This window comes from Microtus pennsylvanicus, chromosome 9, assembly GCF_037038515.1.
Source record: "Microtus pennsylvanicus isolate mMicPen1 chromosome 9, mMicPen1.hap1, whole genome shotgun sequence".
Taxonomy (NCBI): Eukaryota; Metazoa; Chordata; class Mammalia; order Rodentia; family Cricetidae; genus Microtus; species Microtus pennsylvanicus.
In genome coordinates, this window is record NC_134587.1 from 86,014,330 (window position 1) to 86,031,327 (window position 16,998).

General features: G+C 45.7%; 1 protein-coding gene across 3 annotated transcripts in view; it reads left to right on the forward strand.

Annotated features, from left to right (window-relative positions):
• The window catches only part of Enpp6 (ectonucleotide pyrophosphatase/phosphodiesterase 6), a 99,254-nt gene extending 82,653 nt beyond the window's left edge, over positions 1 to 16,601 (forward strand). For 2 of the 3 annotated variants that reach the window (XM_075986730.1, XM_075986733.1), the window contains 2 exons: positions 8,040 to 8,163; positions 13,056 to 16,601. In XM_075986730.1, the coding sequence (XP_075842845.1) occupies positions 8,040 to 8,163; positions 13,056 to 13,261 (330 nt within the window). In that variant the 3' untranslated portion in view covers positions 13,262 to 16,601. The remainder of the gene's footprint in view (positions 1 to 8,039; positions 8,164 to 13,055) is intronic. The other variant, XM_075986731.1, reaches the window with a different exon arrangement.
• The last annotated feature ends 397 nt before the right edge of the window (positions 16,602 to 16,998 follow it).

Sequence of the window (16,998 nt, forward strand, 5' to 3'; positions counted from 1 at the left end):
GGAAATAACCCAGAGCCGTTTCCACCAAACCCATGTCTGTTCTTGCACTCTCAACCATGAAGCCCCTGGATCTGAATAATCTCAGCCTAACAAACTCCACAAATGTTTACTTAGTGCCTTCTCAGGCCATGAAATGTATAACGTGCTAATTCCACCCAGGAGCCCCCAGGAGTCCCCAGCTGCCTGATGCAGTCTAGAGAGGGAACCGAAGATCATTTAAGCATGCTTGTCATCGGGGTCAACCAGCGTGCCATTACAGATGTGTTCCCACGTTCTAAAGAATCTAGGCTCCGCCCATGAGAGAAAACACTATCTGCTTGCCTTTCTGCTCCTGGCTTATTTCACTAAACGTGATTTCCAGTTCCATTCATTTTCTTGCAGATGCGGAAATGATGAGCTCATCTCATAGACCTTGAACTAGCAATACCAAGGGTGGGAAAAAACTGTGATCATAATCTTTCTTTGACGCGCCAGGGTCTTGAAGGAGCTAAGTGAGCCTCCAGCTACGCACAGAAAAGGTTGCAGTAACATCCCGGGACATTAAGCCAGTTAATATTTTTCACATTGTAAATATAGCAAGGACTTTTCATTTTAAAATTTTTGGTCAACAACAGTGATAACCTCAATGACTATCTTGAATTAAGCCATTCCTAGGACCTTCAATCAGCGCCCATGAGTAGTGAACAGGATCTCTGGGTTGTCCTAACTCTTCCAACGTCCTTCCTGTCCTTCAAAGGCCAGTGATGACCCCCTCTCCCTTGATACACTTACTTGATCCTAATTATCCTCATTTGGGCCTTTCCTAAGACCTGAAATCATTCTGCTGGGCACGAATTTGCCTGCGTCTGGACTCTCTTGTCTAGAGTAGAGGTTTCTAGAGAATGGGTCTTTAATAAGGTCTTTTGAGCTTGGCCCCCACCCAGGAAGGGTATGTACTATGGTGTAGTAGAGTCACAGTATATATGGGTGGCTTGGACAGATTCATAAATACCTAGACTGTTGCATTGTTTACTCCAAGACTATTCACTTCTTGGTTGGCAAACAATTACCAAGGAAAGGAGGGCTAAGTCGAGAATTCAGCTAATTCCTCCCAGCCCTAGAAAAGAGTTCAGCTGAGAAAGGTGATTAAAACTATGAGCGGCGAAGCTAGCTTTAGTGAGCCCCAGCTTGAGCAGGACATGCCAGAACACATAATCCCCAGCCAGCTTTCAAGGGCCAATGTCTGTGGCCTGTCCAGAAAGGTGTCAACTGAGCTGAAGACAAACAAGATGGAGCAAGAGCCTGGAAAAGGACGGTGAAGCAAGGTGCCTCGTGCTGATCATTCGGATTCCAGTGTCGGTTAAAACCAGCGGGGCAAGCACAGGCCCAGACATCTGCAGGAGGCCAATATCTGTCTACGGAGGAAAGACTTGCTTTGAAGTCCAGTGTCAGGCTCAGTTCTAAAGCCTGTGGCTGACTGGCAGGGAGGCCTAGCTCCAGAATATTTGAGGAAATCAAGACAATCTGGGAAGCGTGATTTCTGAGAGGTTCTGGCAGCTAGAGTGGATTGTCCAGGCCCAACTAACGGAGCTTCAGGAAGACAGCTGTGAAATGCTAGAAACAGCTTGCTCTCCACAGTGACTGGGGTCACATGTGGAAGCTGTCTGGGAGTACAGACATCCTCACTACCTCCTCTCAAAAGGATTCAACAAATGTGATCCCAGAAGAGAGAGAGAGAGAGAGAGAGAGAGAGAGAGAGGGCGAGAGCAAGCAATCCCTGGTCCACTTAGTGTTCCTCTCCACTCTGCCCCGGCTTCTCTTCATTCCTGTCACTATGCAGTCTGGCATTTTCCATGTCAAGGATCAAGCTGCCTGCGTGCAGCAGGAAACTCTCCAAGGTCAGGCTGGGGGACCAAGGCTGAGTAGTTAAGTCCTGTCAACACAGAAGCCGAGCAACTGTTAGGATATCTCTTGGGAGTGCCACTTGGTGAACACATACCCAAGTTTAAGACCACTACTCTCCAGGCACTCCTAGGGTCCTGAAACAGGAAGGCATCCTGCCCAACACTTTTAAAAAGCAGTGATACACAAGCTAAGCAAACGGGCCTGTGTGTCCTTTTGTCATATGCACGCACACAAATGCCTCTTTATCTTAAGCAGGCACTGATAACAGACCAGAGCAATAATTCCATGAACCAGCGAGGTTACTGGTGGTTCTGACACAGCATGGGTCACCTGTTATATAGCCCTGGTGACTCAAGGCAGCTGCATGCCTGGAAAGCCTACCCCAGTTTGAGTCACGACTCACAGACACTGGGTCCCTGGAGCTCCCTGGATGACCCAGAGACAACTGTGCCCCCCACCCCACCAGAATCTCCTCTGACCCAGCAACCATCACCTGCTTCTGTAAGCAATCTCTAGTGAATCCTCCGACTCTCTGAGGTTCTCAGCCATGGAAGCATAGGTAGCATCTTGAGAGTCTTCCGAGCCACCCTCTTTCAGGAAGAAATGCTTTCGGTTGGAGGCCGAAAGAACACCGCGGCAGAACACATGGTGGATAGGAGACAACGAACTCCTTCTCAACCCCCAAACAGATCCGAGACTCTCCATGTGCTCTCAGCTCGCAGGCCTTCCCAGCAGTGCCTCCCACGACGGGGACATTGTTGCTCCTCCTTCTCATCCTGAGAGGACACATTGTAACTCTATAGTTGCCCTCTTTTTGCCGAAGAGGAAGGTACCTGTGAAAAGCTCGAAGCAGGGAAATGATAGCACGTTAATTTTTTAATTAGAGTTCTAAGGCATCTTAAGTAGTTCCGCATTTTATGTATTTTGTTTACATTTCTATAACATCCTCCCACCCCATCCCGCACAGAGATATTTTTTTTTGAAATAACTTGAGGAGGAAAAAAAAATTATACTCTTCGTGGTTTTGTTAGTCTGCTTTCTGTTACTGTGGCAGAATAACCGAGTTAATCAGTTAGAAAAGACAAAAAGATTGACTTTGGCTCCCGGTTCCATGATCAATTGATCCTGTTTGGGGCCAGCCCATCATCATACTGCGGTAGGAGCGCATGGCAGGGGAGAACCATCCGCCTTATGGTCCTAGTGAAGCAGAGAGAAGGAAGGGGCCAAGGTTCAAATACTACCTTCAAAGGCAACCTTCCAAAGATCCAACTTCCTCTTCCTAGAGCCCACCTCTTAAAGGTTCTATCGCTTGCCTATGGTACCACTGGCTGGAAAGAAAGCCTTTAACACATGGGCCTTCGGGGATTTTCCAGATCTGAATCCAAATCGCAGCAACAGTGGGAGAGGGAAGATGGTTAACGCAGAGCAACCAGGGCTCCTCAGGCACTAGTCAACGAGAACAGGGCCCAGTTGGAGAAAGCTGGCTGCCCAGCTATCCCATTAGGTCAAAGCCAGTTTTATGCTTGATCATGCCATCCCTGAAGCTTTGTGACCTTTCTGGGAAGGGTTTCTCAAGCTGTACCCAGAGCCACATGGAAAACACATGATCTGACCTTGGGATGGTCGCAGGAACAAAGCCTATCTTCAGTAAATGATGAATTACCGATTAAGGATGCTGGATGAATGGTTTCCAGGGGGTCCCATGCTCCAGCAAGGGGAAGATCAAGCCCTGATGAACCTGGACCTACAGAATACATCGTCCAAGAGTGGAATGTAGGGCGTGCTCAGGGTAGTCGATGCCCAGCCCGGCTTCTGAGCTACCAGGAGGGACAGTGAGTGTTCCCTTCTAAAGTTGGCCACCACAGCCGTGACCTCCAAAGGAGCATCCACCAGGAGGAGGACACAGTGAGGCCCTGCTCCAGGCCCTCTGGCCAGAGAGAGCATTCGTCCCAGTCATCAGAAGTCAGTCTGTGATTCGGGGTGGGACACAGAGGCCAGATGTTACCCTCTCAGCTGCTCACCCTCTGCCTCCCTGCCTCCTCAGAGGTGCCTTTCCCTGAGACTCAGAAGTCAGTCAAGAGAAAAGGGAGTGCACAGGTGAGAACCAGACGTCCTAATGTACACCAAAGACACAATGGCAGGTGAGTAAAATGAGTCCAACAGAACAAGAGCTCTGCCTGTGTGCAAACAGGAAATGACAAATCCACGCTGCTCAGGCTGCTTCCTCCTTTCCCCAGCCTTGCGCCTCTCCTCCCACCTCCACCCCCACTCCCAGCCTGGTCTCTAGCCACGCTTTCACTGCAGACTAAAACCAAGGAGTCCTGCGTGGTGGGGTTTAAAGCAACAGTCCCCAGCACAGCCTGAGCAAACCTCACCTACAGGTTCTGACTTGAACGCCGCTTTTCCTTATTAGTGCCAAGGATGGTTGAAACAAAGCCCTGAACTGCAAATCTTGTCATTTTCCCTCTGGCATCCCAAATAAAAGTCTGGCGCATCATAGGTGTTGTGGCGGTAGGCTGGAAGCAGAACACAGACACCAGGGGAAGAAGCCAAGTCCAAACCCAAAACCCTCACCCATTCTTCCTAGGGTTCCCTTGTATTACCGTCAGCTTCTAGTTCCTTCCCACTGGGAATGATCAGCTTGTTGAGTGGTGAGTGGAGCCTTCCTGTTCATTGCATCAACCCACGTGCACGGCAGGGGCTTGGGAGGTGCCAGGAATGCTGGGGAGATCACACGGTGTGAAGATCATTGAATTCTACACAGTGTTAAATGCAGAGCCAGCAACTTGTTCTGGTTTGCCTGCGGCTGGTCCAGTTTTAAAACTGAAGTCTTGACTCTCTGGAGCCCCCATGGCAGCAAGCTGGGACAGCTGGTGACCTTGCTGGGTTGGCCCTTCCCTAGGCGAGAGTAGAAAGCCCTATGACTGTGTGCTATGGCTGTCACTTTCATCTAGTCTTGTCCCCACATGAGGGGACAAGACAGCCTCCTGAGGGTCAGGCCTTACATCAGCAGTGTCCCCCAGGTCCTGACATGGAGGAGGAGCTATAGGATATCTGCTCCTCTTGATTGGCTCCTTGCTGCAGCCTCCTCATTGTAGTCACCTCTCCTGCAGCCATGTGACACACACACACACACACACACACACACACACACACACACACACACACACACGCCTTTCTCACCTTTGGCCAGATCTCTATGATCTGGTTACCTCCCCAGCACGTCACTAGGTGGCGCTGTGTGGCAGTCCACCGTAGGGGTCCAGCTAGGGTCAGCTTCTCAATTAGGAGCCAGAAGACCCCCGAAGCTGCCATTTCGGATTCCGAACTCAGAGAACTGTGGGCATAGTTCCATGTGTGCAGCGGGAAGAGGATGCATGCACAACACAAGGATTCCCAAAAATCACTTTTAAATCAAAGGTGTATTTACATGTCACCTGGTCCACCCACGTTCTTTAAAAGAATTAGCTCTTCCTTACATGATCACTTTATTATTATTTATATGGGTAAAAATAATTTTTTTGTTTTTTTCTCCTCTCTGAGACAACTTGTCACTTTAATAAAAAATAGTGATTCATCTGTGATTGGACAATTCCCCAATTACCTTCAGATTTGTGCAACAAGAAATGGTAGCCTTGCCGAGTCTAGTTTTTAAGTTAGGCTGTCTGTCTTTCCCTTGGCTGTGGGCAACAGACATACTACAGGACTCCTCAGAAGTGAGACTTGAAGAATCAAATCGTTCCACTTAGGGCTTCCAGCCTTGCTATCTTGGAGACAGAAAGTGGGAAAAGCAACAGATTAAGCTAGCTGATGAAGCTAAATTGGAAAGTGTTGTGATCCTCACTCCAGCCGGCTAGCAAACGAAACACGAAAGGCAGCATGAAAAGCTGGCGATGCGGTAAAAGCATGTCCACGGGAAGAACACAGGCCACAGCTGGAGGAGGAGGGTCGAGGTAAAAGCATGTCCACGGGAAGAACACAACCACAGCTGGAGGAGGAGGGTCGAGGTAAAAGCATGTCCACGGGAAGAACACAAGCCACAGCTGAAGGAGGAGGGTCGAGGCATGATGGAAAGCCTGGGAAGCAGAGAGTCAATAAAAATAAAGTGTCCTTTAAGAAGCAGAAAAGCTCAGGAGCGATTTACGGGGTGACGGTGATGAGGATGCAATGTGCTGTGGCTACAGACGCAGAAGAACCTTCAACCTCAGAACCAGAGCGCCCCGCCCCATAGCTAGTGGCATCTGGTGGCCAGACCAGCCATTTGCTGAGCACCTATTGTGTGCCAAATACTTAACACATAGTCATCTTAGAATCCCAAATTCCACAAGGTGAGAGTTGAGCATCCCTCCATCTAACAAGGAAAGTGGAGTTCAGAGAAGGGACAGACTTTTACTTGGGATCAGAGAGCAGAAAACTAACTTCAACTCCATAGTCAACCCAAGTCCAGACTCTCCTCTCTCTACCCCACATGGTGGGTAAAGACCTAAGACATGAGAAGACACTTCACAGTCCAGTTTCACCAGAAGCACTGTGGCTTTGGGATGGTAGAATGTGTAGAACGACAAAGAAGACAGACTTGCCCTCCAGTCCTGGCACTACCTCTTAGTAGCTGTGTGATGCTGAGACTTTCATTTAACCTCTGTGTGCCTTAGTGCTTTTAATTACAAATGATAAAAGATAGGATTTCCATACACGATGATGGTGAGCAGCAGGATCGGCCCTGGGTGTGCTGCTTGACTCAGTACACACATGATACCATTAGCTTCGGGACGCAATCTAGAAGTGGCTGGTTATTGTGCTGTTTTGGTTCCGTGCCTGCATTGGAACACTTGCCGTGATGAATTCTCACCAGGAAGGTGATATGACTGTCAAAAGCACAAGGTCTGTCCACAACAAATGGCTAGAGTTGTGTTCAACAGGCTGCGGGCTCTTCGGGACCCACAAAAGCTTTAAGCTCCTTTTTCAACATAACCTGAGCCTCTGGAACCCCAGAAAATACAGTCTCTAAAATGACCCAGAAATGGTGGCCCTGACACCCTTTCCCTGATGGAGACTTGTGGAGGCAAATGGCTAAAAACAGAGAGCAGGGGGCACTGAGTATAGTGTTGTCCCTGAGGGGAGGGCTGGAAGAAGAATGTCATGGTGTGTGTTGTGGAAGGGGCACTTGGATGGGCTGAGTGGACCCCACAGGGCGTTGGTTGCTTTGCTACAAAATGAGGTGATTCTATACACATCATATTTTATAACACTCCTTTAATATCTCGGTACCCGAACATTCAATTTTATGCCCCATACCAATGCCTGGAGTTACAGCAGACATCACAGGATAAAGGGTTTAGTCCTGCAAGACTCCACGCATTTACCAGGTGCAAGGACTAGGTCCCCAGGCTACCAACACCTATACCTTGTTAGGCTAGGGTTCTCACCCTCTGGCTTCCCAGGACTCAGAGAAGTGCTGTGTTTGTAATTACAGCCAAGGAGACACATATGGGTGGGAAGTGGGGGGCATAGCACTTTTATTCCTTGGAAGGTGTCTGAACCATGCTTGGCAGGGTCGAATCCGGGGCGTCATTTTGTGGAAATGAGATTTTTTATTGGCTACATCACGGAACTCAAAAGCCAGCAACCTCACTCTCTCTTCAGTGGTTGGGGAACAGGAACTAATGCGCAAACCTTCTAATCAGGAGGTTTGTTCCTTAGGTGACCACCCTCTCCTGAGGCTAGTTAGTCCCCCAGTCCAGTGGCCATCTTTGCATAGACTCTAGTATGGGAGGAAGGCACTCATGAAGGACAACAAAAGTCCCTTCTGCAGTCCAGGAAATTCCGAGGGTCTTAGGAGCTCTCTGACAGGAACCTGGGATAAAGAACAAATCGGCTTTCATACCACAGACACTTTCTAACATCCCTTCTATCTCTAGCTGTGTTTAGTGGTCCAAACCTCATTACACCATGCGATTCATCTTAACCAGAGATGGTCAGGAATCTAGGACGCTGCCAAGGGTCAGAGCTACCTGAAGTAGGAAGCGGTCTAGCTGAAGCTGGATGATCCCGGCCTCAGAGATATTAGCGAGGAAATCTCCACACTGGCATCAGTTTGCCCAACTGGTTGTAATTGTCCAGGAGCGATATGATACCGTTGCCTTTCTTGACTTCAGAATCGAGAGACGCTTCCGTTCTGGGTGAACAGCAGTGGCAAGCGGGAAGGCTGGCAACGTGGATGGCATGGATACGACAACGAGCTCATGGACATGAGAGGCATCTTCCTGGCCTTCGGACCTGGTAGGCAGCATTCCAAGGAAGCAGCTCTAATAGGGACTAACCACACTCCTACAAAGTTGGAGAGGTTCCTTTATGGACCCTCTTTATGAGCCACGCTAAGCAGATCCAGCCGCTCTCCATGCAACATCTTTGGCTGGCTTCCTTTCAGATGCTTCTTTGGTTTGGCAACTGTGGCCAAATACTTTTCCTTGTAAATTTTAAATCCTGAGTATAGTGCCGAAAATGTATTCCACATGTCTGTGATTCATTTGTTACTTAATTCATCGAGACGTTTTTTTCACAGCTATCTAATGTCTAGAAAGGCTTATCAAACACACCAATTTGCTGGCAACTGTCAGTCTCAAGGTTGATGCTATTGCTTCCCAGCAATAGCCCTGCTTTGTCTAGAATATCCACACCTGAGGGGTCCAGTTAGAGTCCAGCTAGAAACTAGGATGGATTCAAGGGCAGGCTCAGAAATGACCTTGACATTGACTTTGAAAATGAGCCAGAATAAGGAGAGATATTTATATAGAAGTAAATTTGCTGATCTTTCCTTGATCAGATTATATTCCAAGGGTCTGGAAGAAAAGACAGATGGGGAGAGTCTCTTTGGCCACTTGACTTGATTGGTATGGCACTATGAAGCTGTACAATGGAAAAACTTACCAAGTAGTCTAACGAGCATATGGCCAGATCCATGCCTCAGAAAAAGGCATCCAGGGGTGAGGAAGAAGGGAGCAGTCTCTCCAACAGCTAGCAGGCATCAGGTGGCCAGTTCACAGCCATCCTTTCCACTACTGTCCACTCCTTTATTGAACATTCTCCCTCTGATGTCTGTATTCCAAAGGCTCATTTCTGTGTGCTGATCAAAGTGTATCTACTCAAGAAAATCCACTCTTTTGTTTCCAACCTTATGCTAAATCATGTGAGCTCTGCTCTTCTCATCCAAGTAGCGAGACCAGCCATGTCAATTCACCCTTCTTATTGTGCCTGTCTCTGTTTATTCCACTTATCACACACACACACACACACACACACACACACACACACACACACACACACACACCAAGCTGTTAAGCGTCTGAATTTGGGGGGGAAAGCTATTGGTGACCTCCATGTGACCCCACATTTGATTCTCAAATCCCAAAGTCAGCCTCAGAATCAGTGACAGCAAACATTTATAGAGAGCTGGCTGAGTTCCTAACACAGGTCCAAGAGACCAGAGGATGTCTGAGTACATTGTCATTGGCCAATGAAAGTTAGGAGAGCTCCCTGTTGGCCAAGCTCAGAACTTGCAAAATTTCAGTGCAAGAGGAATTAAGAACAGAGCTTTCAGGACTATGTTGAGGTCTGTTGTAGATCAGAAAGAAGACATTCCAAGGTCACGGAGAATGTCAATCATAAGGATTTTCAGTCAAAAATGTCAGCACTTTCTTCCCCAGAAGAGGGAAGTAAGGTAAAGAATGCCGAACAGTTGTCTGTTGGACTGTATATAAGCAAGTCTCGTGTGTGTTTTAAAGCATAAGTAGCTCTATCCCCACATCAAGAGTTCTAAATGAAATGCCCAGCCTGGTGCTAACTTAGAGTTAAATCCACCAGGGATGTTTTGTCCATTAGCAGACGCCTCTGTCATCAGCTCCTTTCAAATGGAAAGCCCTCAGTATTTCACAGACAGAAAGACAACCCCGGAAGAAAATGGGCTGAGCTAATTGCAAAATGTTTTCTTGAGAGCCTTGCAAACCATCGCATTCCAGGCTTCAATTCTCATGAAAGATTAAATAGCTTTACACACCGACTGTTTGCTCAGAAGAATATTTCAGAGCGAGCCCTTTAATAGGTATCTAGCTGCACTTGCAGATAAAGGTGCATACCTACTGATTCACTGTACTTCTTCCTTAGGGAGGAAGCTGGGCATCATTGCGGCTGCCCAGATACCAGCCTTCCAAGCCAGCAAGTCTGGCCCATCAGAGAAAAAGGAAAATAATTCTGAAGACAGCCTCTCTGTGGTTAATCCCAGTTTCTAATTTCAGCTACCTGGTCCTGTCCAGGAGAACTGAGATTGCAGGAGCAGGAATCGGCAAGTGGGCACAACCCTGCAAGCCCCTCTCAGGGCTACAGATGAAGGTAGAAGGTGGCTGGGCCTACGGAGCCTTTTATACCCAAATGTAATGCCCATGTATAAGCCTGTGGGAATAATTTAGATTCAAATCTAGGTTCAAAGCATCATCTTGAGCTTGTGGAACTTGGTGAAAGACTTCCAGATCAGACGAGGTGTTGGTCATCTACCAGGGAATTTTCTAAAAGTTTGCATGTCTTTGACTTGAGCTCAAAAGTCCGACTAGATCAAAAAATCGGTGTTGTCCTGCTGAACAGGCAGAGGCATTGGGCACAATTTTGCCTTCTCAGTCAGATTTCAAATATGATCATCCTCCCTGGGACTCTGTCAGGACTTCATCTCCACTGTTCTTTTTGTCTTTGAAACACAGATTTTTGAAAGGCAGAGAAGGACCCCTCACATCTCCCCCCACACACACACACCACCGGATGGTGATTTGGCCTCATGTGGAGAACAGTGTGACCTTCACATCCAGGTCACATGGCACAGCAGCAGGAAAGAAGAAAGCTGCTCCCATGACCCTTGGACAGTCTTTCCATTGATCCTGCAGGCTGTGGTGGGTTCATGTGCTGTCATGTGATCATGAGGTGTCACCACCACCTCATCCTATTATATAATTCGCCTTGACATTGGGAGAGGCCTCCTTTGCATTTTCCTGCGCTTCTTTAAGTTCTCATTTTTTAAAACTAGTTTTACTTTGAAGCAATTCAGACCCTTAGTCTCCCTTCCTCACAAGAAAATGAACCTGCTAAGCCATTTATAAGGTTATAATTTTTCAACCCTATTTTTTTCTTGCTGCCACTTACTGTGCTTATTTATTAATAATAATGGCTGTTATGTCTGACATTATGATTTAGGTGCTATTTCCAACGCCCTGTAGAGCGCTGGTACCTCTTCACACTGAATTCAACTTAATTCTCCAAAGTTAGCAAAACCCATTTCTTGAAAAATTCCCCTAGATCTCACACACTGGGTGCCAGGGGCTTCTGTCTATAACTTTCTTCCATAATTATAATTTCAGGGGCATAATTGGCATCAGTACTGTACTTCCAGAAGATTCTGATATGTTGTTTGTGCCTTTTAAATTTTAGTGTATCTGATCATTTAGCAGAGCACATGAAATGATTGTTTTCTGAAATAGAAAGTCAGGAATCTCAGGTCCCGTTTCTCCTTTAAAAATCTAAGATGGATATTAAAAGCACAGGCCTCTGTTCATGGATCAAAACTCAACCCTGAACTCAACCTTAGCATAGCTTGGGATATTTCGTTAGACATTTTGTTTGGGGCCTAAACGCAAAGTTGCTCCTTTATGTTGTATTCAGATTATCGCTGTCTAATGCAGTGGTTCTCTACCTATGGTTCGTGACCCCTTTGGAGGTCAAATGACCCTTCCGCAGGGGTCACCTAAGACCATAGGAAACCACAGATTTTACATTAAAATTAACAACAGTAGGAAAATTGCATTTATGAAGTAGCAATGAAAGTAATTTCATGGTCAGGAGACACCACAACATGAGGAACTGTATTAACTGGTTGCAGCATTAGGAAGGTTGAAAGCCATGGGTCTAAAGGAATAGGGCTCCATCTTCATTACCTGTCCCATGGGGAAGTAACAGGCACACTGGTCCAACTGCTTGGAACATCACCTTTTGTGCCCCTGGAGAACAGCGCTCTGCATGATCAGCCTCTGTTTTACACACCTGTGTTTACTGCCCTCTGCCTGCACAGGATCTGGGGAGAGGCACAATGCCCTGACCTCCAGAGGTCACTTGAAGTCTCCCCTGAAATCTCAACTCCAATACCAGTTAGCTCATTTTCCCTAAGGCTAAATTACTTCATCAGTTTCCAAAAGGCTCCCATACATAGTAAATTCTATAAATTTATTGAGAATATTACTGTCAGTTCCCAGAAGGCTTCATGAGCCATAGAGAACTGTGACTTTGGTGTGGCAGGCAGAGAGAGACAGTCTCAAGTTGCCATAGGTGCTCTGGAAAGCACCGTAGGTACTAGCCCCAGCTAGCCAGAAGTCCCAGTAGATAGCCATGATGTTTTCAAAGAACAGCAAAGCAGTCTGACTTCTTTGACCACACTGGCTTTCCAATGCTCTAAGGAAATGGAGCGCCTTAGCTGGCCTGTCTCCCTTTTTCAGGAATGCTTCATTGTAACAGAAGTATAGGAAACTTAGTCACAAAGAAGCCTGTCTGCTAACTTGTCTTCTGAAGGGTCTCATCTCTATATCCGATAGAAGAGTGTACACAGGTTTTTTTTTGGAGGGGGGGCAGCTCCCAAATAATAACATGGAGACTTACTATGAATTTTGAAAGCTCGACCTTAGATTAGGCTTGTCCTATTAGCTCTTAGAACTTAAATTCATTCATATTTTTATTAACCTACATTCTACCACATGGCTTTTACCTCTCTCCCATTCTGTGTGTCTGTCTTGTTCTGCATCTCAGTGGTGTCTCCTGTAATTGCTCCTCCTCTTCCTCTCTCTCTCTAGAAGTCCCACATATCCTCCCCACATAGCTATTGGTCATTTAGCTCTTCATTAAACCAATCAGAAGGTGCCTTAGCAGAGACACATCTTTACAGTGTAAACAAATATTCCAAAAACAAGTTTTGTTCCTTTACGGCCTACAACTGTCCACAGATGCTTCCTCTTTTAGAATCACTTAGGCACAGGGAGGGAGCTGACTTTCCTGGAGCCTGGGCAGAGTTTCTCCATCCTTGAGTCAACTTTCCTTTTTCTGAGTAACCAATCATGATCACCTGCTTGTCTGTTTTTGCCTTTTAGATTTCAAGTCCAACTTCAGAGCTGCTCCGATCAGATCTGTGGACGTCTACAACATTATGTGCAATGTAGCAGGCATCACCCCACTGCCCAACAACGGGTCCTGGTCCAGGGTGGTGTGCATGCTGAAGGGTCAGACCAGCTCAGCTCCATCTGTTTCACTGAACCGCTGTGCCCTGGTCTTGATTCTCCTCTTATGCTTTGTATAGCTGGTCGGATTACTCATTCCAAAACACTGCTGCAGTGAGGCCTGCCACCAGCATGGGACAGTTTTCATTTTCTTTATCAATAATAGCTTATTAACACAATCAAGGCCATTAAAGTTATAAATACATCATTCTTGGATGATTATGTACACATAAAAAATTTCTTAAACTATTTTACCTAAGTTTGACATTTTTACCTTTTCATTCTTATCACTATTCAGTTTTCTCCTTTCTTTGCACATCCTACGGAAGATAGCGATGTCTGTCCCAGCAACAGCCAAACTTTAAATGGATATCCTGTAGTCATCCTGGGTCCCACATCGTGCCTTGCCCTGTCAATCAGGCCCTCTGGGTTTAGTCTACATCCAAGGGCTCATATTTGGGGATCTGCAGCCAAAATTCTGCACTGTCTTCTCTATTCCAGAAAGAGGAGGTCTAGCTACAGGAAAGCAATACATGCTGTCTGTTTCTGCCATGGTGCATGGTGTTTTTATAACACCATCTCAGAAAGCACATAGGCCAGTAGAGATCACTGATCAACCAATTGGGGGTATCTAAACACTAGACAACTCATGGAACCGGTGGAAGCCATGATTTCCTCTCTCAAAATCTATGAACACAATAGCTTCTCAGTTTCACTGAGTGCAACCTTGCAGGGTTCCGTGAGACTTCATACACAATCTCTGATCTGACTCTGACCACCTATTTCCCGCAGACACTGCAACCCTTTAGCTCCGGGGTCGGGGTGGAAAGCAGGTAAACACCTGATATGTCAGCATGCGCTTAGGAAGGAAGAGCTGGCTCAGCGATAATAGTATGAACATTAGAAATCGTAACTCACGGCTAGGAATGGTGATATATCAAATGCAACTTCATATTTCAGGAGTCCAAAAGACAAATGTAAAAAGAGTTGATTTAATTTTTAAACAATTAGAGGCACACATACAGTCCTCTACATATGATAGTTAAACTTATGAGTTTCACCTTTTTCTTTTTTCTTTCTTTCTTTCTTTCTTTCTTTCTTTCTTTCTTTCTTTCTTTCTTTCTTTTTGTTTGTTTTGCTTTGCTTTTTCAAGTCAGAATTACACTGTGTAGTTTTGGAGCCTGTCCTGGGACTCACCCCATAGACCAGGCTGGCCTCCAACTGGCAGAAATCTGCCTGCCTCTGCCTCCCAAGGGCTGGGATTAAAGGCGTGCGCCACCACCACCCAACTTGGATTTTTTTTTCCTTTTTTATGGTGAGGCAGCAAGACACCTTCAATAGAACGCAATCTGAATTTTGATCTTGAGCATTTTCTCAGCCTAGTATTAGGCAATACGACACTGTCTCACAAGGCTAGCCAGAAGCGGCAGTGAACCACCACTCCCACCCAGCCACGTGATCCTGGGTGTAAACACACCGTACCTGAGAGCACTGTGTGTTGCCACACTATGAGGTTCTGTAGGATGGGGTATTAAATTCATTTTGACTAAATAATATTTCCGGTACATGGTGGTTCTATTGGGGTGTGACCCCACTGTAAGTTGAGGATGTAACAATGGAGGTTGTACATCTTATTGCTTAGGATCCAAAGTGAACTGACAGCAGATGATTCACTAAGTGACACTGCCTTGGGAAAAGACAGAACGTCAGAGCTCAGGAGGAGGAAGCCTTTGTCTGGTGCTCGCCTTGACAAAACAGCTCCCGGGTTTGCTGAAGATAGTGCAGAGCAAAAGATCACCGCTGAAAACTGGTGCGTTTAGCCTCACAAAAGACTTCTAAGGATTTATGTAATGTGTTTTTAAAGCTCCAACAAACCATGGAATCAATTGGGAAGGAGGCGAATCAGCCTTTGTTGTGTGGTTGAGAGCAAATTAGTACTTTCAGAACACTGATACAAGCCGTGGAAACAGACATCTATTGTTCAAAGTTTTCTCACTCCCCCCCCCCCACAAAGAATGGTGTTTTGTTGAATTCCAGGAAGCGGGGCTTGACTTCCTCTACAGAAGAAGGGCTTTCTGAGAGACAGTCAAGTGATTAAATTAAAAGTGAATCATTAAAATCAAGAGGGGATAATAAGATTGTACACAATGTTGCATTTTTCTTTCTTGGTCTGTTCTGTTCTTTCCTTCACTCATCCTTAAAAACCCTTAAGTTATATAACCAATTTTCAGATCTCTGTCTGATAAAGTATAATTTCTCAGTAAGTAATGTTGAATACACTTACATGAGAATGAGATACCAAAGGAATCTTGAGTAGAGGTCAAATAACAAAATTTAGGAAAAACATTCTTTGCCCGAAACTAATGCATATATTCTGATGGCATAATTAGTTGGCTGAAATTTGTTCTGCTTTAAAGTCTGATTATTTTCCCCACCCACTCCTAACCCTGCTTAGCCTCTGAGGTGCGATGAGACACAGTGTGTTCACAGCACTATAGCTTAGACATTCTAAAAGGAATGTGTCTGTAAAAGTAAGATGTCCTGGGAATATGAACATCCATCCATCCTCCTGAAGTTTGCTGAGACTTGACTGCTGATCCCAGGAGGGAGATAACCGAGCGGACCTACCACAGCGAAATGAGAGGGATGGTCTTCAAATTAGAGACGAGACTAAGGGCTACTTTCTCTGCCCATATGTCTCATCTCCAGAATCCAATTTAATTAAGTTGTAAAGACCTAACTGTAAACTACCATAGGTCCAGGGAATTCTCACAAGCCTAGAAGAGTCTTAAATTATAAAGGCCCAATTCTCTTCACTTTTAAAATGACTTTAGAAACCCATATTTGATCTGCGTTTAGCCACAGATAGTACCTTGTAAACCCTTCCAGAGTCACAGGGTAGGGCCTCAGACAACACTTGTAAGTCATAATAATGAAAGTTGGGGCTTTCCGAAGGAGATGTGGGTTTTAATTCATTCCTGGGACATCTGAATCCCCAGAGACCCATTTCATAATTAGTCAGTTTCTCCAGGAATCATCAGCTGACATTGGCCACTGACCAACCCCTTTGGGGGTCAAGCTTCCATCCCTCCAAAACCCAATGAGGGAGGCAGAGTCCGAAGGCTCTTGGGGAAGAAGAAACTTGTGGAGGAAAGAGCAATAACGAAGTCAGCTTCTGCCATTCCTCGTGGTTCTAAAAATCCCAATGGTGCTATCAAACCAACTTGGACATTGTTCAAGACACACAGCTCTTTTGTGGAATTTTCTAACTGTTTCAAGTTTGTGTAAATGTCAAGAGATTTCCAAGTGTGATTTGTTTTTTTTTTTTTTACCAAAGTCAGCGACTATAAATTATTCACTACAGAAAAGGAGGGCATAACCAATGTCCACTGGTTATTAAACATTTGAAACTTGGTCTCAAGTTTACGCTAAGGAGAATATGTCTTGTTTAGAAATCATAAAATAGCATCAGTACAATGCCTTGAATGTTTATATTTTAAATGAAAAGAATAAATGTCAACAGGGAGACGTAAACTTCTGATACTCTCTCTTTCTTGTCTGGGGTTGCTTCAGTTAAGTGAAATTTTCACATTTGGCTTGCTGTCTCTTCTTATCTCCCAGTTGACAATATCATTACACCATAATTCATGGACTAAATGTATTCTATCACAGGTTTATAACTTAGATGGGAGGAAGGAAGGAAGGAAGGAAAGAAGGAAGAAAGGAAGGAAAGAAGGAAGGAAAGAAGAGAGGAGAGAGGAGAAAGGGAGGGAGGCAAAAAGGAGGGTGGGAACCTATCTTAGTTAGGGTTTTTATA